Here is a 23,295-nt window from a genome sequence, read left to right as displayed (position 1 = left end):
CCAGGGTGGATTTGGGTCAGGGAGACCAAGTGTCTAGCCCAGTCGGGCGGGGCGCTGGCCTCTGGACTGTGAGGCCCTCTCCAGGCTGTCCTGGCTCCTGTCCAGAGAGCTTTCACCTCCTCTTCTGGCTCAGCGGTGCTACTTGTGGCGTGTCCCCTCTCCCCTCCCTCCCCTCCTTCCTGCAGACCCTGCCAGCCTTCCCTCTGACACGCACTCCTTTGCAGGGATAATGTCAGCGAAGGGTCAGATATGAAGGGTCTGAAGGTCTGAAGGTCAACCTGGCTCCTTCTTCTCCCCTGTGGTGCTGGCCAGGGTCTCACCCAGCCTCAAAGTCTGGGAATTCACTGTCCTGGCTCTGACCCAGCTCCGGGCCACACGGGAATCATGGCTCCTGACCCTGGAAACCACGTTCTGATGAGTCATGAGATTTCCAGGCCACTCTTACCCAGGAGTCTTTCCCCATTGCTGCTAAGGAAGAGAAGAGGCCTGGACTAGTCAGGAGACTCAAGTTCTAACTGCCTTGACCACTCATGCTCTGAGTGAACCGGTAAAGCCATTCTACTTCTCTCTGGCTTTATAAAGTGACGATAACAATATGTACCTCTCAGAGTCCTACCCAATTAAAAATGAGATAATGGATGAAGCAGGGCAAGTACTGATAAAAGAAAGTGATGGCATTTTAGGGTTGCTAATGCCATTTTTATGGTTGCTACTGGAGGCCGGCTCTGGGGAGTCAGAGGGCGGATCTGGGGCTGTAGGGAGAGGAAGCTTAGGGAGAGGAGCCCCACCCTCAAACTATGCTTCTGGTCCAGCTCTAGAACTCCTTGAAGAGCGGTGTCTTCTGTGGAACCAGGGTGACCTGACCGATCCTGCAGAGCGATCTGCCTGGTCCCCTCCCTTTCTCCTTCAAAGGGAAGGCACCCCTCCTCCTACCCTTCAGCCCCAGCTTCGTGCCCACCTCCTGCCCACCAGCTCCACAGTGGCCACCACCGCCAAACGAACACCCCAAATTGGAACATATGTCACTTCTGGAGCCCCGTTCTCCTGTCCGTTGCTACATGCCTATTTTCTAATTTCCAGCTGACACTTCCCTTAGTGAAATAAATGAATTTGCTCCGGCGGAGGCCCTGCTGGGATTAAGCTGCTGTCAGAGCCCCATGAGCCAAACAAATCGTTGTCCACAGCCCACCTTGCAGGATGCATTCCAATGGGGTCTGGCCAGGGAGGGGCCAGGGAAGAAGAGGAGGAGCCTGGGCCAGTTGGGAAACTGACTCAGTCCTGCCAGTGGGCAGGTGGAAACCTACTGAGGGCCAGCATTGCACAGGGATCCCTGAGGCCAGAGGAGTCAGGGAGCAGGGGACAGAACAGAATATGACCTTCTGAGAGGGGAGGTCGGGGTAGATGTCTGGGGGCAGGGTCCATGGGAGAAGGGAGATGAGAGAGGACTCTTGGAAAAGCCCCAGAGAAAGGAGGGAGCTCCAGCCCCCCCCCCAGAAGCTCCCCCGGGGAAAGGGGGGCCAGAGCAGACTGGACTCACTGCTCAGCGATGATGTAATCCCCGGGCAGGGGTGTGCAGGGCACCCCAGCCACGTGCACGTGGTGGGCGATCTCGGAGAAGTCCAGGCCCAGGTTCACGCCATGGATGGTCACTCGGGTCCCTCCTTCAGGCGGTCCAGACACTGTCAGAATCTGCGGGAGGAAAATGGAGTAGGCAAACCTGGGGCCACAGAAGCAGAGGCAGCAGCCTCCTTCCCTCCCTGGTGAGTTTGAGGGACTTTGATGAACATTTGGAATCTGGGAGAACAGAGAGTGTTTTCTCCATGTGTTTTTTTTTTTTTTAGCTTGTCTGGGATCCTGGCACCACTTTGTTTTATGCTACTCTCTTGGGTCTTTAGGTCATTAACTCATTCATTCTCCATATATTAGAAAGAGACTCAAGGAAGAAAATCACTGTTTGAGACGTGTCTCTAATTCACTAGTTGCCTGATTGTGATCAAGTCACCTAATTTCCCTGGACCTCTGTTCTTAGGTGTGAAACGGGATAGTCATCTTGACCCGCCTTGCCGGGGCTGTGGGAACATTCTGTAAACCGAGAGGGCCGTGTAATTGGGAGGTGCTGTCACTGACACTCCTGTGTGCTAGGCCCTGTAGGGGAGACAGGATGAACATACAGGAAGTTTGTCCTCAAGGAACTGATGGGCAAGAGGAGATGAAGGAGACCACAGATAATGCTGATGCCAGGTACTCAGTGGCAAAGTGGATTTGGACAGAGAGCTGGGGGAGCCCAGAGGAGCCTGAAATCAGGTTCCTGCAAGGGGATGATCAAAGACAGAAAGTGTGTTTGACATTGTTTGGGAAAAAAATCTCACGATGCGTGCTAGGATCAAAAAGAAATAACTGTAGGATTTTCCCAATTTTGCTGGCTTCCTGTTAACAAAGATCATTTATTTATGCATTTCCTAATTCAGTCACCAAATGAAGACTGTCTCATTTTGCTCTGACCCAAAGTCAGGTTCTCCCAAGGTGTAAACTTCTGTCTGGGAAGAGATCACGCCCAGAAAAAAATGCAGTTCTTTGAGATCCAACAGATCCCAGGGAATAAGTTTACACTCTGTGGTCCATAGTTATCAGGAGCAGAAAAAAAATTGGATTAGAACTCACGGCAAAGCAGGAACACAGAATTTCAGAACTGGAAGAGGACTTGGGTCTTAGTCTAAGATGCTTGTATAACCTACTCACACAGTTGTAAGACAGTCAGAGCTCTTTCCACTACCATGAGAAAGCAAGACAGGGAGGGAGGGAGGGGGGGGTCAAGGCCAAGAGGTCAACAGACTCTCCCAGATGGGGCCTCTGGGCAGAGCTGCAGCCTCTGTCCTTTCTGTCCTTCGGCCCCTCTGGGGAGATTCCTCTTAACCCCTTATGTGCTGGTGGGGTGTCCAGTGGGCAGAGGAGTCAGTACACCACAGGGCACAGATGCTAGGTAAGTACAGGTGAGAATGCTGTTGAAGACTCTGGAAACTCCCACCTCCCACCTCCCTTAAAGGGGCCCTGCTTTCTTCCTGTGATATGGGCACCATGAGTTCTACCACCACCTCCCTTAAAGGGGCCCTGCTTTCTTCCTGTGATATAGGCACCATGAGTTCTACCACCAACTCAGCCACGAATCCTCAGGTTATCGTGGACAGAGAGGAGAGGATGGTGGGGATGAGGACCGGACCAGGACAGGCCTCCTCCCTCAGTGCCTGGCCGACTGCTGGGCTCTCAGTCGTCTGGCTGCACAGCCTGGACTGGAGCTCAGGCCTCCTGACTCCACCCTCTCCTGCAGGCCTGACACGGGGCAGCATCCTCCCTTCCTTGTCGGCCCAGGCCCTGCACGCTCTCATCTGGGGACTCGTCTCACCCAGGACACCTTGTCTGTGGCTCTGACTCCCTTTCCTGGGAATAAAACATCCCACCTTATGAATAAAAGTCAACAAGATTGTGAAATGAATCAACAGAGGGAGAGTGGAGGGGCCCGCAGGCGTCTCTGAGTGTTGGCGTGAGTGTGGGGAAGGCGGGACAGTCTGGAGGGAAGAGAGCTGGCCTGAGGAACTGAAGCTTTCTGTCCCTGGAGATTCTAAGAATAACCAGTGCTCGGTCTTGGCTCTTCCACTCTCCCTGGCACAGTTTTCTCTGGTGCCCGAGCCTCCTGGACTCTATGGGATGGACCCCTGTGAACGAGGGACAGGAGAGGGCTGCTTCCACGCCCCTTCAGGATGGCATCTGTGGGGAAGAAGCTGCTTTAAGCCAACTTGAGCACCATGTTCTCCTTTGATCCACTTGGAATGAGCTCAGCTGGCCCTTCTCCTCTCTCCCCCAGCCACCTGGATGGGAGGAACCCACCTACCAAAGGGAACTGACAAAACTGGTGATTGGTTCACTCTCCTTCCCCCACTTTTTATTTTTAAAAATACATTCTTTCACTCACCGCAGTTAATTACAACCTTTCAGAAATACTGTGAAATGAAATCTTTCTGGAAAGCCTACAAATATTTCTGTCTCACAGGTAGCATGTAGGGATTGTATTGTGAATAGGCAGTTGTGTTGGCAGGTTCCACGGGGCAGCTTCCTTCTGCTGGTAAAGTCATTGTTGTGTGCCCTTCCCACGTTTAAGGGTCAGGGTCAGGGTCAGGGTCAGAGACATGGTTGGGGCACTGAGCTGCTCAGAAGCATAAGCCAACTTATACTGTGTAGAGAAAATTATTAGCAAGTGTTACGATCTTGGCATGAAGACACGGGTCAGCCCTGGCCAGTTGGCTCAGTGGTAGAGCGTCGGCCTGGCGTGCAGGAGTCCCGGGTTCAATTCCTGTCCAGGGCACACAGGAGAAGTGCCCATCTGCTTCTCCACCCCTCCCCCTCTCCTTCCTCTCTGTCTCTATCTTCCCCTCCCGCAGTCGAGGCTCCATTGGAGCAAAGTTGGCCCAGGCACTGAGGATAGCTCTATGGCCTCTGCCTCAGGTGCTAGAATGGCCCTGGTTGCAACAGAGCAATGCCCCAGATGGGTAGAGCATCGCCCTCTGGTGGGTGTGCCGGGTGGATCCCGGTCGGGCGCATGCGGGAGTCTGTTTGACTGCCTCCCCGTTTCCAACTTCAGAAAAATACAAAAAAAAAAAAAAAAAAAAAAAAAAAAAAAGAAGACACGGGTCAAAGAGGTAGGTAGTTTGGGGTGTAGAGACACTAGCCTGATTCTCTTCTGACCCAGCTACCAGCTGACCAGGGAAATGCTGGGTCCACGTGGGCCTTCTTTCCCACATGGCACATACTTTGTGCTATGCTGCCAGCCCCTGGCATAGATGGCGGAGGAGTTTGGGGGTCAAGACATTCAGCAGCCATCACAGCCTGGGGCTTATGTCTACCTTGCTTAAAACAAAACTGATGTGTAAAAATCTGGATTTCCAAAACATAGATGAGGTGGTGAGCATTTGATCTGCAAGAGAATTCCCAATGCCTCTATTACTGATGACTTCCAAATCCATCTTGTGGGTTCAGACCTCTCTCTTGAGCTCCATATTCATATATCCAATTGCTACTGGACATCTCCACTTTCACATGTATGTCCCTCAGGCATCTCAAATTTCACCCTGTCTAAAAATGAACTCTTAATTTCGCCCCCGTCTACCTCTAACCTGATTATTCTCCCAGATTCTCTTTCAAGGTTAACGGGATCACTGTTCCAGGAATCGTGTGAGCTCAACTGTTTCCTCCCCCTCACCTACCATGTATATTCAATATGGTCACCAGGCGTGACCAGTTCTGGGTCCCAGGTGTCTTTCGACTCTGCTCTGCTCTGTGTTCCAGAGTCAGTAATAAGCAGGGCTCCACCAACTGTCACCCACTCTGACAGCTGGAACCCCATGTTTCTCCCTTAGATCTGACTTCCTCAGACTGCCAGGGTGACCTTCATGGACACATACTTGATTAAGTTACTAGCTGCTTGTTTTAAAAACCCTTCACGGCTCTAACACTGTCAAGGCACTTATCCCTCAGGGTCTGATCTTTGTGACTTCTTCAGCCACATCTGCCCTCCTGTTGTATGTCCTCTATGTTCCCCCCGATACCAGCAATTGTTGTAAACACATGCACTTTCAAATATCAGGGCCTTTGCACATGCCATTGTTCTCCCCTAGCTTACAAATTGGAGAGAGTCAAGGTGGAGGTCTGTGCTCAGAGTACAAAAGGACAGAGGAAAGTATCCTGTAGGACAAACCCCCTGCCACCTGATGGCTTCCAGGTGAGAATGAGTATAAGGGCCTTGGTGTCTGTGTGGTGGCCAGGGTGGTGGACACCCAGCCTTCCTGCTTTCCTCATTTCTCCACAGGACCAGGGGTTGGGGAGAAGAGGGGAGGCTTGATGGGAAAGGATCTAGTCTCTGGAGAGTGAGTAAACAGGATCCCTTCAAGATACTGCCTTAGACCAGGTAGCTATAGGGTCTCAAACCCACCCTGGAGACTGAGCCTGGAGCAAGGCTATCTCTTAAAAGCAGCATTAGATTACAAGGTACCCAATGTAGAACTCGCAAAACTTGGTTCTCTTGGGAGCCACGTCAGGCCATTCTGTCTGGGTCTATAGAAAGATAAGGTGGGGGAGTCGTAGCCCCTGCCTGCAGAACTCCAAGGAAGGCCTGCCTGGTGGATCTGGAAGGTGTAGTGGCCACAGTGACAGGGAGAGCACCCTCCTACAGAGACGCCCCCACTGCCTGGGGAAAAGATGTGGTCGATGGTAGCCAGATCCACATGTCTTGCCTTCCAGTTTCAGGTGGCCCTTGGGTGGCTGACTACCCTGGGGTAGAGAAGAGAGACCGTCTGGTGCCCAGGCAGTGTCAGTAGCAGGAAGTAGCCCCTGGCATCAGATAGGCTTGGATTTGAATTCCAGCTCTGACACTTATGGGCTATGACCTTCAATCTTGGTGTCCTTATCAGAAAACAGATAATGATGCTTGCCTCACAGGGATGTTGTGGAGGTTAAATAAGACAAGGCTTGGGAAGTCCCTGATGTGACGGTGGTTTAGAGAGCAGGCCGTGGAAATTGGCAATTTCCTTTCTTGTGCTGCCCCTGCACCTGTGCCTTCCTAGATCACGAAAACACGGGATGTTGGTATCTGTCGGGAACTTCGGGAGGATGGGGAGCTTCCTTTTGATCTGGATGGAGGACACATGGACCAGGAACACATAACTTAGATGCTCACGGGTTGACTGGAGAAAGCCTCGGAGGTGGCCGCAGCCTGGGCTTGGGCAGGAGTGGCTGTGCTGCGGAGGGCGGGGCTTGGTTTTGGTGGACTCTGGGCCCTACACAGAAGCATATTCTGAGCCATATATCACCTTTTCTCCTGGAATAAATCTGGGAGGACACCAGTCCTGTCTAAAATGATCTACACCCTTTTTCCTCCCTCCATTCTCACTTCTTTTTCCCTCAGCTATTAGCCATTCGGGGGTAGGCACCGAACGTTACAACAAACTCAATAAATTATTTTAAGAGAGTAATTCTGAATGAGAAACAAATGGTTTGACGGTTTGGGCTGAGTGTGTGTGTGTGTGGGGGGGCGTGGAAAGAGGGAGAAGGAAGCTGAAAACCTGTAAAATCAGCAGGTAAGATCTTTAGATATTGACTAATTTCAGCCCTATGCTTTCTAACATGTATTATAATGTGGACCAGTAATCTATTTAAATTCCCTGTGGCTCTCAGAAGTGAGAGCCAGAAGTCAGGGAGCAGGGAGAGAAGGTCCCAGAAGCAGCAGCTGCTGCTGAGTGGGGTGAAGGGGGTACTGACCGTCTCCCCTGAGTTCTGTGCTGGCTCCTGCTGGGTGCTCTCCCCCGCCCACCTCCTGAGCTCAGCTTCCTTATTTATAACCTGTGCTCCCAGGGAGAGCTAAAAGTTCCCACAACTAGATACCTTAAAGACCACAGGCATCTGACATGCGCATGAAGCATGTCTACTGACAAATGCCTACCCCTCTTACAAGGCTTTGTTTGCTGCAGGAAACTCCTCAAAGAGGCATTCTCTGACTCCCCGGGGCGGGTCCAGCAGCACTCTCTCCTACACCTCCACTGCCCTTTGTGATCGTCTCCAGGACAGCGGAGCCCACATGGGGCCGTAACTGCTTTTTCTTCAATGAGTCAATAGCTATCTTGGGACAGGGGCTCTCTCGCTTCTGCTTAGCAACCTAATACTTAGCACACTGCCTGGATAAATATTCCCAGCTTTTTGTTACACAGGCTCAACCAGATTCTGGAACAAACTGTATCCTTTCCTGGCGGCTGGAAGCATGGATGTGCCCACGTGCTGCTTGGGAGTGATGCTGTCTCTTAACGTTGGGATCATCAAGAAGCTCCCTCTGCAATCTCCGTTACTTTCATTTAAGCCAATTTCTGCTGTGATCCCTCATCGAACGGAGGACTTAACAGCTGCCTCCTCATCAAACATCTTTCAGATACTGAAGATGGCAATTATATCACCCCTGGCCTTCACTCCTGTAATTCTGTCAGCCTTCTGTCAGAAGATCTTGTTTTCTAAACCCTTTGATCATTTCAGATGCTTTTCTTTGGACCCTGGATTTCCATGCATCCTCCAAGAGTGTAGTGACCCCAGGTAGGCTCGCGGCCTGAGCAAAGGCCTGCCCAATGTGCAGTGAGGGCCCGTGCAGGTGGTTTCCCTTCCCTGGCCGCACAGACATTAACCAGGCTGGCCCTGCACAAACCCTAGAGGGAGGATAACCCCTTGGTATCTTTCCCCTGTTCTTTCTTCCCTCTCTGGGGTTCCTTCTGCCATTGTAGGCACCTCTCACCCCCCTATTCTGTCCTCCCTAAAGAAACCTTTATTTGCATCTTAATGGGACATTAGGTTCTGTTATTACCTTGCCTTAAGAGTATTGGCTTTTTAACTGGCCGTAGAACAAAGTGTTTGTCTATTGGCAGAATTTAGAAGGAAAATGTGGAAAACACATTAGGACAGAGGGCTCAGTTCAACAGCTAAACCCTGTCTGAGGAGCAGCCACTGATAATGAGTGGTTATAAACAGGGCTCGTCTCAGTTCTGGCCAAGAACTTCTTTATCTGGTCTTCTTAGGCCAGGATGAGCAGGCCAGAAGAAGGTGGGGTGAGGCTGGCATGCGCTGATGGTAGGTGACTAACTCAGAGAGTTCTGTGTCCTGCTGGGTCCTCTCAAAGCCTCTGGAACCTCTGGTTTGGAGAGCTACTTCCCCACCTACCCAGACCCCACCTGCCTGCAGCACAGCCCAGCTGAGCCCTGCCCAGGGCAGGGCACCCCGGCCAAATCTGCACTCCTGCCAGACCATGTCATGTTTGCTTTCCACCGTGGGTGCCGTGACCTGGAAAACAGCCGCCGTGCTGCTGCACGCGCCCTGATTCTTGCAGCCGCTAATTGAACAGTTCAGAGGGAACTGTGCCACAGAGCCGCCCAAGGGCGAGAGCAGATGCAGCCGATTAATTACAGCTGGAGAGCTCCCATGGGCTGCACCAGGGAGTGAATGGGAGGTGCTGGAGGCCCAGGGCTGTGCAGCCTGGGGAGCGTGGTTGGGCCATTCCTGGGACTCAGGGAGCTTCGCAGGGGTGGAGTTGGGGCTCTTACAGGGTCAGGCTTAAGGGGTCAGAGGAGGACCTCTTCTTGGAAGGTGACTCACAAAGCCCACTTTCTTCGGTCATGTCTCCCGTCTGATAGACACGGTGAGAGAAGACAGAAACTGGGTATCGGCTCCAGGTTATTAAAGATTCTGATAATGATGATGACCATTTCTTCACTAATTAAATACTTATTGTGAACCAGGAATTGTGCAAAGAGCTTTACCTACTTTATTCCACTATGAGCTCAAAACAAGCTATGAGGGAGGTACTATTATGGTTGCCATTGTATAGATGGGGAATGGTGTCCCAGAAAGGTTAAGTAAGTTGCTCGAGGTTGCTCAGTGAGTGGCAGAGCCCAGCCAGGTCTATCTAACTTGTGTTTCCAGCCTCCACACAATCCTGTCTGAACTGACCATACTCCCACCCTGGGAGAAACCCCCAGGTCACCAACCGTGAGCAGTGAGGTCCCATTCTGCTTGTGGGTCCCCCTGCTTAGGTCTCTCAACCCCTCTCCTTTAGCTAAGGCCACACTTGCTGCTTTCCAAGAAGCTCTGTAGTTGGCTTTGCTGGTCACCATGATCTCTGCAAACATCTCAGCTTCTTTTCTCCCTCCTCTATGAATGTCCACACTCTTCTCTTGGCCTTGCTCCTTTGTCACCTCTCCCTGTGCCTGTCCAATCTCCCCAAAGGATGCTGGGAGTGGGTACTGCTAGCTTTCTCCCCATCTCTGAAGCAGTGGGTTGAGGGTTCCACTTGTCTGAGTGAGCCCAGGAAAGGGATTAAGGACGGTCTTCTGGTCAAACGTGGAGCTTTAGAATCAAATAACTGAGGATTACCACCTGGTTCTAACTAACTAGCAGTGTGGCTTTAAGACAGCACACCTCACAGAGCCTTGCTTTCCTCCTTTGTCATTTGGGCTGATAATAATAGTAGCTTCTACCTCATAAAAGTTACTGTAAGATCTAAACGAATTAACATACCTAGGGTGCTAAGCCCAGTGCTATGTGCCAGGTAAGCATTCAGTGACTCTTAGCTACTTTTTTTCTCACTATTATTTTCTGAGTAAGAAATCTAGGCAGAAGTGGGGCTGGCTGAGGTCCAGAGGGAAAGTGACTTTGTTTTTATAAGTGTCCTATGCAGGTGAGCCTCTGGGTATTGTTCTTGGTGGGAACTCCAGGGAGAGGCAGACGGCCTGGCCAGAGCAACTGCTATGGAGATTGCTTAGCACGCTGTCGGCAGCCTCTCTCTCTGATGGATCTGTACAGCTCTTGCCATGTTCCCAGTGGGCTGTCTGCATCCTAGGCTGGGTTCTTCAGAGGGGACAGGAGAGACTGACATCAGAGCCTCTCAGAGCAGTCAGGGGAGGGGGTCCCAGAGAAGTTGCTCCAGGATGGAACACCCCCAACCAATGGTCACGCAATGTACTGAACCTCCTGTTTCTGAGACTGGGATCAGGAAGGTTCTGCCCCAAGGATCCCCCTAATCAAGATAAGCCAGTGAGGACAAGTCTCGGGTGTGTAGACAGCTCATCCTCTCCTGACTAATTTACTTACCCCTTTCCTGCTGCTTAGAGTTCCCCTGACTTTGGAGAGCAGTGGTGCTAGCTCTGTGCCTGCAAATGTTGATCTCATCCTGGATCCCAAAGACACCTGGATGCTGACCTCAGGTGACACACTGTCACATTGTTTTCCAACTTGGTGCGTGTCTGTGTGCGTGTGCGTGTGTGTGTGTGAGCCTGTGTGTGTGCACACTCTTCACGCTGACGGCTCTGCAGGAATCTATGGCATCGGCAGTGCCAGCTCTCCTGCCCAACGTGAATCCTTGCTGGCTCTGTCTTAGCTGATAGTACATTCAAAACCTAATTGTTATCTCAGCGGAGTAACTCCATTATTCATCTTGACACCATCCCCCGTTAGCTGTTTGTTACAGTGATGTTATATTAATGAGGCCCACAAATAAATGAACGGAGATCAGAGTGCTGACTTGTTTTCTCAGGAAAGCTGGCTGACTTATTTTTTATTTGTTGGGAACTTTGCCGCGAGTCAGTCTGGACCTGGGTGGGTGGCTTTTGGCCTCTTCTGCAGAGATTTGAAACAGCCTTACAGATAAATACTTGTAAATGTCCAGATCCCCAAACACTTTCATAAATGCGTTTGCATCTGAAGGAATCCAGAGGGAAAAAGTTTACTATAAATTATTTGGGCAAGAGGGAGGCAGGAGGGAACAAGAGTGATAGATCATCTTAAATGACTATAGGAGCAAGAGTGATTAGGCTTGGTTTTGGAAGGTGGTGTACACAGTGTTCTACAATGGATCTCTCTCCCAGTTACATATACCTAAAATCAGGTTAAAGGGAATTTGCCTAAGCAGGGACTAATGAGGTGTTGGGGAAGTTATTGAAGTTAGAATATTTGTGAAGTAAAAGCAACACAGCAGCCAATGGAGAGACAACTGCAAATTATCTCATTAATAAAGACAACCAGAAACCAACCAAATCATGTCTAGTAGCTTTAAAAAACATGTCATTGAAGTTACATCTGCCCTAGACTGGAAAAAGGTGATCACCCTAAGTTTAAATGCACCATAAAATGCTCTTCCTATCCATCCCTCCACTCACAAAAATATGTGCAGACCTGGTTATGTTTAGGCAGAGAGGTCAAGGTTATTTTAAGGCTCACTACAAAGGTAACCTATGTTCCTAGTTGGCCTGGCATCGCCTGGGACCTTCCTAGAGGATTCTGATCCTGGGCCCAGGTGTTTCTGATACACCTGGGGTGGGGCAAGGTGTTGAGCTAAGGAATACCCCTCCATCCCTCTGACGGACAGAGGTCACAGGGCGTGGTGGGAGTCATAAGCCTGTTCTTGAGCTTGTTCTGCCTCAACCGATGTGTGACTTTCAGCAAACTGTTTACTTCCCTAAGCACACTGTTTCCCCAACTCTTAAATGAAGATAATTGTAGCCATCTCACAGAATTCTTAGGAGGAGTAGGTATGCAAAGTACATAGGTCCTGACACACAGTAGAGTCTTCTTAAAGAAAAGCTGTTATTACTACGACTTCCAGAATTAAGAGGTGGCTCATCTGTTCATGTGTCTGGCCTGAAGTTTGTGTCCTTATTAAGTGTGGAGACCTAGGACCCTGCAGCAGTCCTCTTTCCAGAAAGGAGACACCTGCAGGGGGTGTGGACTGGAAGTCTCTGTCTTAGGTCAAACAGTGTCTGGCCTCTTCCGGGAGGAGAGAGGCTGCATTGTCCCGCCCCCTCCCCCAGGACTAATGCATCCTTGTGAGAACCTCTAGGCCTTGCAGTGTGCACGGCATATAGTAGTCACTCACTAAATGAGCAAATTTATTTCCTTAGAACTGTGGCCTCTCCTCCTTAGGAGTTGAGCTTTATCCCCTCCAGATTCGTATGTTGAAGCCTTAATTCCCATTATCTCAGAATGGGACTTTATTCAGCAAGAGGGATTTTACAGAGGTCACTACATGAAAGCGAGGTCTTTAGTGTTGGTCCTAATCCAACATGACTAGAATCCTTGGTTTTTAAAAAATTGAAGACAGACATGCACACAGGGAAAACAACATGTGAACATGAAGACAAAGACTGGGGTGATGCTTCTGTAAGCCAAGGGACACCAAAGACTGCCACAAACCCCAGAGGCTAGGAGAGAGGCTCGGGACATATTCTCTTCACAGCGCTCAGAAAAAAGCAACTCTGCCAACACCTTGATCCTGGACTTCTGGTATCCAGAACTGTGAGAAAATAAATTGTTTAAACCACTCAGTTTGTGGTATTTTGTGACTGCAGCTCTAGCAAACTAATTACACTCACTTTGAGTGGAGACCTTTGCCACATGAGCCCCAAAGCCCCTTTCAAAATTTCTCTTTTCAAGACATATTTAGTGTCTTTCCCCTTTCTGCTGGATGCTGCCCACTCACAGCTTCTTGGGAAGTGTTTTCTCTGAGCCTTCCTTTCTCTAGTGGGTGGCTCGTCACATGCTCCTCTCTGAAGTCCCAGCATGTCCTGAAGCATGCTGGGAAGAATAGAAACGTGACGGGCCAGGCATCTCATGGGCCTTCTGCTCCTCTGCATGTTGCCTGTTCCTGGGGTTGAACAGGTGACAGGTGCATAGACATCCAGGATGACAGCTGGAGTGGGAGCAGCCTGGGATGCTTCCCACGGGGGACAGCGTCATTATCACAACGCAGGCTGGCTGAGAAAGAGCAGCCGGTGAGTCCTGAAGGGGTCCTAACTTGAAGTTTATGCAAACTGGGAAATCTGATAGGCTGTAAGACTTGTCCCACATGAAGCTGCTATAAGAGATGGGTCTCTAGGGGTGGGCTTGGTTGTCATGGAGACAGTGGGCAAGGGAGGAGTGAAGGAAGAACACAGCTGTTCATCAAAGTAAGCATGAGCCCACTCCTTTCCTAAAAGTAGAACTCTTTCTTTCAGGGCATCTCCTTACTTTCCCTGCCCCTGGGCAGGCAGCACCCCTTCCAGCCCGATGTTTCCAGCACCGGAACCCCCCAAACCCCGCCCTTACCAGCCTCACGGCCATCATAGAACCCGCCACTTTTCACCCCTCAGAAAGGATCTTCATAGCAAATGGTGTGGCCTCCACGTGAGCTTGCACTGAGGGGGTACACAGAGGGCCCATGACAAGGGGGAGGAAAAGGCAGGGATCTCACAGAATTCCAATTGTGAAGAAAAAGACCTATGCTAATGTCAGGGAATTAGCCAAGAAAGTGGAAGTAAAAAGAATAAGTTGATTCTTCTTAAAAGTTACTTTTCCAAGACATGGAAACAACCAAAAAGCCCTTCAATAGAAGACTGGATAAAGAAGATGTGGCACATATACACTATGGAATACTACTCAGCCATAAGAAATGATGACATCAGATCATTTACAGCAAAATGGTGGGATCTTGATAACATTATACGGAGTGAAATAAGTAAATCAGAAAAAAACAAGAACTACATGATTCCATACATTGGTGGAACATAAAAACGAGACTAAGAGACATGGACAAGAGAGTGGTGGTTACCAGGGGTGGGGGGAGGGAGGACGCAGGAGGGAGGGAGGGAGAGTTAGGGGGAGGGGGAGGGGCACAGAGAAAACTAGACAGAGGATGACGGAGGACAATCTGACTCTGGGTGAGGGGTATGCAACATAATTTAATGACAAAATAACCTAGACATGTTTTCTTTGAATATATGTACCCTGAATTATTAATGTCATCCCATTAACATCAATAAAAATTTATTAAAAAAAAAAAAAAAAAAAAAAAAAATTTACTTTTAACAGATTATACATTTTTGGGGGGAGGGAGGCGGAGCACAGAAACGAGGCTGTGGCCTTCGTAGCACATCCTATTGAGAGGCATGTGAGGTTGATTTTTTTTCATTCCTGGTGATGTTAACTTTGATCACTTGGTTGTTTGTGTTGGCCAGGTATTTTTTTTTTCTTTTTACTATAAAGTTACTATTTCTTGTTGTAATTAATAGGTATCTTGTGGGGAGATAGCTTGAGACTATGTAAATATCCTAGTTCTCATCATACTTTCGTCCACTAATTTTAGCATTCATTGGACATTCTTGCCTCAAACAATTATCACTGTGAATTTTGCCAGATGATGATTTTCTATTTTCATACTTCCTTGTACATTTATGAACTGAAATTCTAGTATAAAGAAGCGCTTCCTCTCTCCTCCACGAATTGTTTATTTATATCAATAGGGACCATAAATTCCCATTTTATTCTATTGTATATAGTCCATTAGTATCATTATATATTTTCTTGCCAAAATTGCTAAAAATCTGGCCATTGGGGTCAAATCAAGTTGGCTTCTGTGCCCTATTGACAGGTACTCTACAGTGTTTTTAATATTCACCACCAAAAACATATAATCTGGATTTAATCCTGAAGAAATATCAGGCAAATTCAAACTGACGGACGACTACAAGATAATTGATCTGTACTCTTCAACAGTATCAAGGTTATGAGACACAAAGAAAGATCAGAGCATGAAGGAGACATGACAATGAATGTCACATGTGACCCTGGATTGGATCCTGGACCAGAGAAAGAAAATCAGCGAGACAATTGGCAAAATGTGAACAAGGCATGTATATTAGATGACATTATTGTATCAATGTTAATTTCCTGATTTTGATCATTATACTGTGGTTATATAAGATGTTAATTTTAGAGAGTCTGAGTGAAGGGTATATGAAAGTTCTTTGTACTATTTTTGTACCTTTTATTAAGTCTGAAATTATTTCAAAAATTAAAAGTTAAAAAAATTGAAGCTGACTTTTACAGGGAGAGGAGGAGAGGGGTCGGGCGTAGGAGATGCAAACTGAAAGAAAATATTCCTGATCGTAGTGAATGAACCATTCCAGGCCTGGGTCCTCCTTCCCATGTGTCCTGTCCAGAATGCTGTGCCCAGAGCAGTTTGGAACACATCATGGATTTGTCTCTCCAATAGATGCAGTTTCATTTCCCCACTGCCTCTGGTAGAAAAACACCAACAGGAGACCCCACTGCTTGGGGCCTCTGGCTCCTGATGCTACCTTCACTGGGAAAATCAATTACAGCCTAATTACCTCAGGGGGTTAATTAGCATCATGTAGCTGGATGTCCTCTGTGAACAGAGCAGCCTGTCAGTCCCCGGTCAGTGAGCAGGGCGGCGAGGCAGAGGTCCCAGGGAGAAGCCTGCCTTTGGGTGGGAGGGGGCCACTGCCAGTCGGGGAACAGACAGACGGGGCTAGGGCAGCAGCCGGTGCTGGCAGAGGTGGGAGGTGCTGGTGGAGGCGAGTGCCGGTGACACAGGCACAGAGACCTAGAGACCACAACTGCATTGACAGGAAGAATTACAGAACAGAGCAAGTTCTCAGGCCAACGGCTGCTGGAAACCATGACAATCAGGGTGGAGGCACGGAGCTCTGAACCGCTCCGGCAGCCAGCTGTCTGAGGGCAGAGGCCAGGGCAGTCCTCGCAGGCATTCTTTCCCAGGGAGAGAAGTGCCCAGGGGAAGGTCAGTAAGTAGGCTCCACCGCTGCCACACCCCAAAGTGAAATGGGACTGACGAAGCCCAGTGTTTGAGAGGCAGTGTCTACTCTTGCAGAACGCAAGCCCACTAGGGGCAGAGTCACTGCCCCACAGCACCGCGCTTCCCCGGGACATGCTGCCGTGTGGACGGACGCATCCATCTGGTCGGTATCAGCTGGAAAGGTCGGATATAAAGGAAGGGGGAGCACCCCTTCTTGTTTTATGACATTTGAGCAAAAATAGTAAAGGCTTTAAAAATGGATTTATAATGAAATAAATCAAAGCTAAAATTCTGGCTCTGCCATTTAACAGCCGTGCGTACTTGAGCAACTCACGCCGTTCCTCTGAGCCTCCTTTTCTTCATACGTAAAGTGGAGGTGAGGCTAGTCACTTCCCGTGGTGGTTGTGAGGATTAAATGAGACAGTGCCAACCAAGCCCACTAAATAAATATGCTCTCCTTCTTCAAATAACCCCTCTGCAGGTTAACAACATTCATTTGATCTTGAGGATTTTCTTTCCACTGGTCTGAATCTTGGCTGTGAGCGTAAGGATGCTTCAGGAGACTCCCCGATACCCAGTGGCACAGGGGAGAGCCAGAGCTACTTTCTTTGGCCGGTAGTGAAGAGGGGGCAGGGAAAGGGACAGACAGCCCCTGCTCAGAAACGGGCCAGAGGAGGTGCAGCCTCTCCCCGATTCCTTCAACACGCACCCACATGGTACCTGCCCAGGCCTTTATTCTTAGTCACCAGAAGGTGCATGCGATTAGACACACAGCAGAAATGACAGTGGGTGAATTGCGAGCAGTAAAGAGTGAGGAGCACATAACGCCAGCAAAGTTAAAGACAACGCTTCCTCTCCCCGGCCACTCCAACCCCACCAGCTGCATTCTCATGCACATCATCTATGCATCTTCCTTTGCAATTGGCTATTCAAAAAACATCTTTTTTTTTTTCCTTCCAGGATAATTAATTACCTATTTCTTTCCATTAGAACACACAAACAAATCGGGACAGAGAGTAAACCCTGGGAAAAGGCACGGTGGCCAGTGCAGGGCCTGCCTTTACTTTCTTCCGTTTTTAACTTTGCAGCTCTGAGCTAATCTCAGCTCCTGAAATCACATTTCTGCTGAGAGAAGCAGAACATTTTCTGAAATGTTCGCCCACCACGCAGCCGATTTCGCACCCCTCCCCTGCCCCCCCACCCCTGGCCGGCGGGCCTGGCGCAGAGGCTGGGCTGGCTCTGCTTCTCTCGTGGTGTGCACGCACATCCCTGCACAGGCACGAGGACACGCTTCCACACACTTGTCACTCAGACCTGGACGCGGGCCATTGAGACACCCATGAGAGGCTTTATACATCTCCACATTAATCACACCCTATGCTTAGAATTCTTCCACACAGACTTGACTTGCATTTCTCTCCCACTGCCCGGGCTTGGCTCCTGGCCATTCTGTCTGCTCTGGAGTTTGGGGGACTCACCTCGGTGATCTGAGGGTTGGAGCACTTGACATTGTGGCTGGACCAGTCAAGCCAGGGGCTGGAAGGGCTGGTGCAATGCTGGTGGAGGGTGCACCTGCGCTCGCCGCTGCACCAGCCACACTCAAACTTCCGGTCGGCCTTGAGGCACAGGCCACAGCTCTCCCTCTGGGCCGCGCACTTGTAGAGGTGGACTGCAAAGACAGGGGGACAGTCACAGACGGGGTTGGAGAGGTCCTCCCACAATCTACCCTCTTCTTACAGGCGTGACAGAAACCATCCTCAACCACAGGTAACACCAATAATCATCATTATCATTACAAGAATAATGAAAGAATTAATAATAAATGGAGCCTCTTAGAATCATTTAAAGGCAATTCAGAAAATATTATTTAAAAGTACCAGCTCCAGATTGAATCAGATCAGGGCTTTTATTGAGGCTTCCCCATTTATTAGTCATGTGAGAAAGCATTTGACTTCCTGGAACCTTGTTTACCTAATCTGTAACATGGGGATAATCGTTTTATTGTGTGAGGTTTGGACGAGATGTCATCATAGCACAGTGCCTGTAACATAGCTGATGCTCTGCATATATGCCCGTTATCTTTTCTTTGCACACGAACTGCATTCTTGCACTGCTACCTCTCTGACTCTCACATGTATGTGGCCCTCATCCTAAGAGGTAAGGACCTACTTCCCCATTTCACATTCAAATGAAGCTCAGAGACATGTAGTGACTTTTGGAGCTTTCTACGCTTAGTACCCAAGCTGGGATCCTGAAATTCCAACTGGCTATGCTGCTAGGCTGGAGGTCCTGAGCAGGGAGGCACCTGGCCCGTCACAGTGGGAAGTGGTGGCTTGGGGGGAGGAGTCAGCTGGAGCTTCAATAAAGGCCAGGTGACTGGCTAAGTGGAGACAGAGCTGACAAGAAACAAGGGTTGGCACAGTCCTGTTCACGGTCTCTGGGGATGGAGAAGATTTCCCCAGAGAGGACAAAGCGGCCTGTTAACAGGTCACCCTAGGAGTCTGCAAACCCCTTGCCTTTGCTCTTGTCACTTCCTGACTTAGGAGTCCCCAACAGGCCAGTCAGCAGAATGGTGTAGTGTTTTCTGAGCCTGGGACTTCGCTGTTGCCTGCTGGTGTTTTGAACTTAGAGATCCAAGAATTCTGCAGAAACAAAGTTCTCAGAAAGTCATTTTCAACATCTCTGGTCAAGAAGACATATGCTTTCAGGACTGGGCAGTGTTTCTCTGAGGGAGGTCAGGTACATGCGCCACGGGAGGAAGAATTTTTTATTCTTCCATAGGTTCTCATCCTGATCCTCTGCCCGTCCTAGCTGGAGGGACTAGATTGGAATGTCCTCCTGTCGATGGCCTCTTATGGTCTAGGGCAGGAAATGGGAATCTCACAATGAACAGGTACACACTGAGCATTTGTTACTACGCACAAATGGTCCACATCTAATGTTTCATTTGGTCCCCACGATAACCCTGAGAGGAGGGCATCGTTTCTCCCTGTTCACAGGTGAGGAACCTGGACGCAGAGAGGAGCAGTAATTAGCCCGAGTTCACATAGCTGTAAGTGAGAGAGACAGGACAGGAACCTTGGTTTATGAGATACTAGAACTTGAGTCCTAAAACCCAATGGCCTTCTTCACCCAACACAGTGCGTAGCCTCCAGGGTCACTCAGGCTCTGGCAGGAAGCTGGAGGTGAAGAGAGTGACGCCCGTGCACTCGAGGGCTGCTTCAAAGTTGTCAAGCGCCATAAGGGAGGGTTCTAACATGACAGCTTGGCTGTGGCCACTTTTCTCTAAGCTCCAGGTGCAAAGGCAACCTCTGGGAACAGAGCCTAGATCCTCAGTGGGGGAAATGTCTATCTTTCACTACTGAGAAAATTTGGCCTGAGTATGAAGAGAAAGAGGATGAAAAGAAAAAAATCCTCCCAGGCCCAGTTTCTCTCTTCCCGCCTAAACAGTGTGGATTTCCGTGGCGGCATCCGGGACAGGTAGCTGCAGCCCTCTGGATGCCGAAGCTCCTGCAGGCCCTCCTGTGGCCTCCACCTCTCGCTGTCTGTGTGTCCTCGGGGTGACCCTCAGACTGAGTGAGAGGTTGTGGTGGCGATCCTAGCTACTTGAACTGTGCTGAGACATGTGGCTCACGTCGGGGGAGAGGTTCTGGGTGGAGGAGGCTTCACACCCCACAGTGGCCTGAGCCCCTGGGAGGGCAGTGATGTGGTTCAGCCTGTGAGCTCTGAAATCAGATTGTCTTGGTTCATATCCTGGCTCTTACTATCTGACTCTTGGTCCATTTCTCTTCTTTTTTCTTCAGCTTTATTGAGGTGTCATTGACAAATAAAACTGTACTATAAATATATAGTACAGTTATAATATCTATATCAAATCCTGAAGATATGATACACTTACATACAATAAAAGGATTCCTCCAGCCTAGTTAACTAGCACACACACCTTTCACCATGTATACAGTGAAAACATTTACGTTCTACTGTGTTTGCAAATTTCAATTATTCCATACAGTGTTATCAACTCAAGTCACCCTATTTTTACATTAGAGCCTCAGACTGTATTCATTGTACAGCTGAAAGGCTGCTTCTTTGACAAAACTCTCCCTAGTTCCCCCACCCCCAGCCCTGGCAACCACATTTCTACTCTCTGTTTCTAAGAATATGACTCCTTTTTTTTATATTATTTTTTTATTGATTTCACATATAAGTGATTTCATGCAATATTTGTCTTAAAAATATGAACACTTTGTGTATTTGTGCAGGGGCCATGCTAGACTGCGCATGGTTTCAGTCCTGATATAGGCGCTGCTGACCCGAGCACTCTTGGGCCATTTCTTCACCTCGGTGGGTCTCGGGTTTTTAATCTACAAACTGAGACTGATGCTAGTGCATACCTGTCAAGGTGAGGCACACGGGAGTAGCTGCTCCCGTGTTTGCCGGGCGATGAATGAGGGTGGCCCTCGGGGAGCACCCCCCTGCCCCAGCCCAGCTCCTTCCTGGACTTCCTAGCATGAGCTGTGCACTGGAGTCCCCCCCTGCTGGTCCCTCCTGCCCACCTCAGGACCAGGGGAGCAGCCTTGAAAACCTTCTTTGTGCAAAGACAGGGCCCTGGATGGGGAACCAGAACCTGACTGGAAACAATATCCCCATTTCCAGGGAAACTGGCAGGACATTCCGCCGGCTGCTCTCCTGGGTCAGGTTCCATAGACACTTCAAAGTCTCTGGGAGCCCAAGAAAAACGTGATGAGCTGGCAGCCACAGTGGTTGCTCTGGAGGTAATAAAACAGGGTTCCCAACAGGACTCCTTTGATGGCTCCAAACGTTGCTTTCGGAGCCTCTGAAGAGTGCCGCTGACAGAGGGAATGTATTATTTATTATTCATGACATGATGGCCCGCAGGCTCTGCTCCCGCCAGCCTCGGTCTTGCCCAGGGTCATGTACAGATCAAACCTCCACCTGGAAGTAGCTGCTTACCTTTCAGGTCCTGAGGGTTGTCGATGATGAAGTTGCCATTCCACACCACGGCGAAGTCCACGGCCAGGTTGCTGATGTCCATCCCATCGTACTGGTACTGTGGGGAGAGGGCAGAGGCACATGGCTAGTGAGGCTCTCTATCACAGGGGGTCAGCGGCGCTGCGGGCATCTCAGGGGACTGGGACCATAGCAGGAAATGAACCAGGGACTCCGGTTCCCTCTGGGCTGAGAAAGCAGCACAGGGACAGTCAGAGAAATCCCATGTGCCATTCAAATACCCCTATGGCCCACCGCCCTGACTCCCAGTCATTAATGACGACTGAATCCAGCCCGGCCCCTCAGCTTGGCATTCAGTGACTTCCAGATCCAAACTTGCTTCTCCAGCTTTCCCTCCCTCCCCCTGCTCTCCTACAGAAATCTCTGAACCCACTCGACTCCAACCCCCTCCGCCAGCCCCTCAGAGCCTCTGTGCAGGTCACTCTTCACAGGCAGTGCCTCCTTCTCCTATGGCGTCCATCCTTTCAACTCATCTCTATCTCTCTAGTCCAGCTCAGACTTGCCTTCCCTGGCTGTGCTCTCTGCCAGCCCTGCCAGCCCTTCCCCAAGCTCTCTGTCCCCTGGTGCCGCCACGTCCTCTCTTTAACCTGGCACTTCGGCACTTCCCAGGGGCTGCTTTGCACCTTTTCATGTGCAAGTCAAGTCTCCCCAGAAGGTCCATGAACTTCTCTGTAACCCCCAGAGCCTTGAGCAGAGCATGTGCGGAACAAACAATTGGCCAGGCCCTGCGGTGGTCCTTTCTTTGCACACACGAACTTGACCTTGGTCAACAGTCCACTAGGGAAAGGGCCTGGAGCCTTCTGGGCACAGATCTGATTAGTTCCACCATAAAAGGCCTCAAGCTGTGGCCAGGAGTCCACTCTCTCCCTCATGCTGATGCCACAGAGGATGTTTAAACTCTTCACCTGCTCCAGAAACAGCCCCTCCCCCTAGCCCAGGCCCTGTGTCTGTGGAGAGGACCGCTGGGAATCCCCTCTGCGGGGACTGCCCCAGCCCTGGCCACTTAGCTCTGAGGGCATGTCCCTGTCAGCCCTCTGGCCTGAAACCCTTCCTGCCACCTTCGTCCTTTTGTTGTGTTCCGTTTCTTCCTCGTCCCAACTTCCCCTTGTGCTTGGCGGCCTTCCACTGATTACAAATTCTATCAAGCGCCTGTGACCCGGCAATCTGACAGCTCCCTGATAAGAGGTCCAGATTCCCTTTATCTCTCCCGGGTGAATTAGCTTCCCTCAACACCTCTGTCATGTCTCCCCCCATCTCCAGCTGACCCCCCACCATCAGAGACAGGGAGTTGGCAGATAGGAAGATCTTCTCCGGGCTGGTATTATAATTAAACACCTCGCGCTTTCTGTCTGGCATTCGGAATTGGTTGACCCCGGCTGCTCTTGAAACTCACTGCTTCCACTTCCTTTCTCCCCCTCCCCACCCCCTCCTGCTCCCTGTTTGTCTCTCCTGTGCAGTGCCCTCCGTGTCTCCACTCCCCGATAGGGACAGGGTTTGCAGTTGGAGCTAACTGGCTCTGGCTGAAGTCTCACCGAAAGCCGAGAGGTGCTCATTAAACTCAGAAAAGGCACAAAGCTCTCAACCTCTGTCATTCGAGTTCTCACCAGCGTGCACGCCTGCCCCTCTGTCCCTGGGCCTCTGGGATCAGCCTGTGGCCCCGGAAGTTTCCGGAAGCTGAGGCAGGCCCGGCTGAGGCCTCGGCAGGGGCAGGGCCGGGAGAGGAAGCACTGCTCCTGGCAGGGCCCGCACGCCGAGCCCTCTTACCGAGCTGTTCTGGCACTGAACGCTGGAGCTGTTGAAGCGCAGGGCGGGGACGCGGTGGATGGCCCCCTGGATGTTGAGGACGCACTCATAGCCTCGTTGGCCGGACTGAGGCTGGGGCAGGTTTCGAGCCTTTAGGGTGATGGGCTTTACCTCCCCAACTGGTATCAAGATCTCCTCCGTGGGCACCAGTTGGGGACAGTCCTAGGGGAGCAAGCAGAGAGGCTCCGTCAGTCCTGGGTCACCCCTTCCCGCTCACCTGAGCCAGCACAGAGGACCGGACCCAACGCCAGGCCAGACCCTCTGGTACCCAGGGGGTTGCCCAGGAGAAGGGGTCA

The 23,295-nt window shown here is 50.3% G+C and overlaps 1 protein-coding gene across 1 annotated transcript in view; it reads right to left on the bottom strand.

Annotated features, from left to right (window-relative positions):
• Positions 1-23,295, bottom strand: part of PLXNA2 (plexin A2) — a 211,250-nt gene that overhangs the window by 32,740 nt on the left and 155,215 nt on the right. Inside the window, exons 10-13 of the mRNA XM_066361837.1 lie at positions 22,961-23,161; positions 21,140-21,236; positions 17,644-17,834; positions 1,538-1,689 (exon numbers count right to left, since the gene is read on the bottom strand). Coding sequence (XP_066217934.1) covers positions 1,538-1,689; positions 17,644-17,834; positions 21,140-21,236; positions 22,961-23,161 — 641 coding nt within the window. The remainder of the gene's footprint in view (positions 1-1,537; positions 1,690-17,643; positions 17,835-21,139; positions 21,237-22,960; positions 23,162-23,295) is intronic.

The sequence above is a fragment of the Saccopteryx leptura genome, chromosome 2 (genome assembly GCF_036850995.1).
Source record: "Saccopteryx leptura isolate mSacLep1 chromosome 2, mSacLep1_pri_phased_curated, whole genome shotgun sequence".
NCBI lineage: Eukaryota > Metazoa > Chordata > Mammalia > Chiroptera > Emballonuridae > Saccopteryx > Saccopteryx leptura.
The sequence above is the reverse complement of the archived record's forward strand: the minus strand, read 5'-3'. Positions and strand labels throughout refer to the sequence as shown.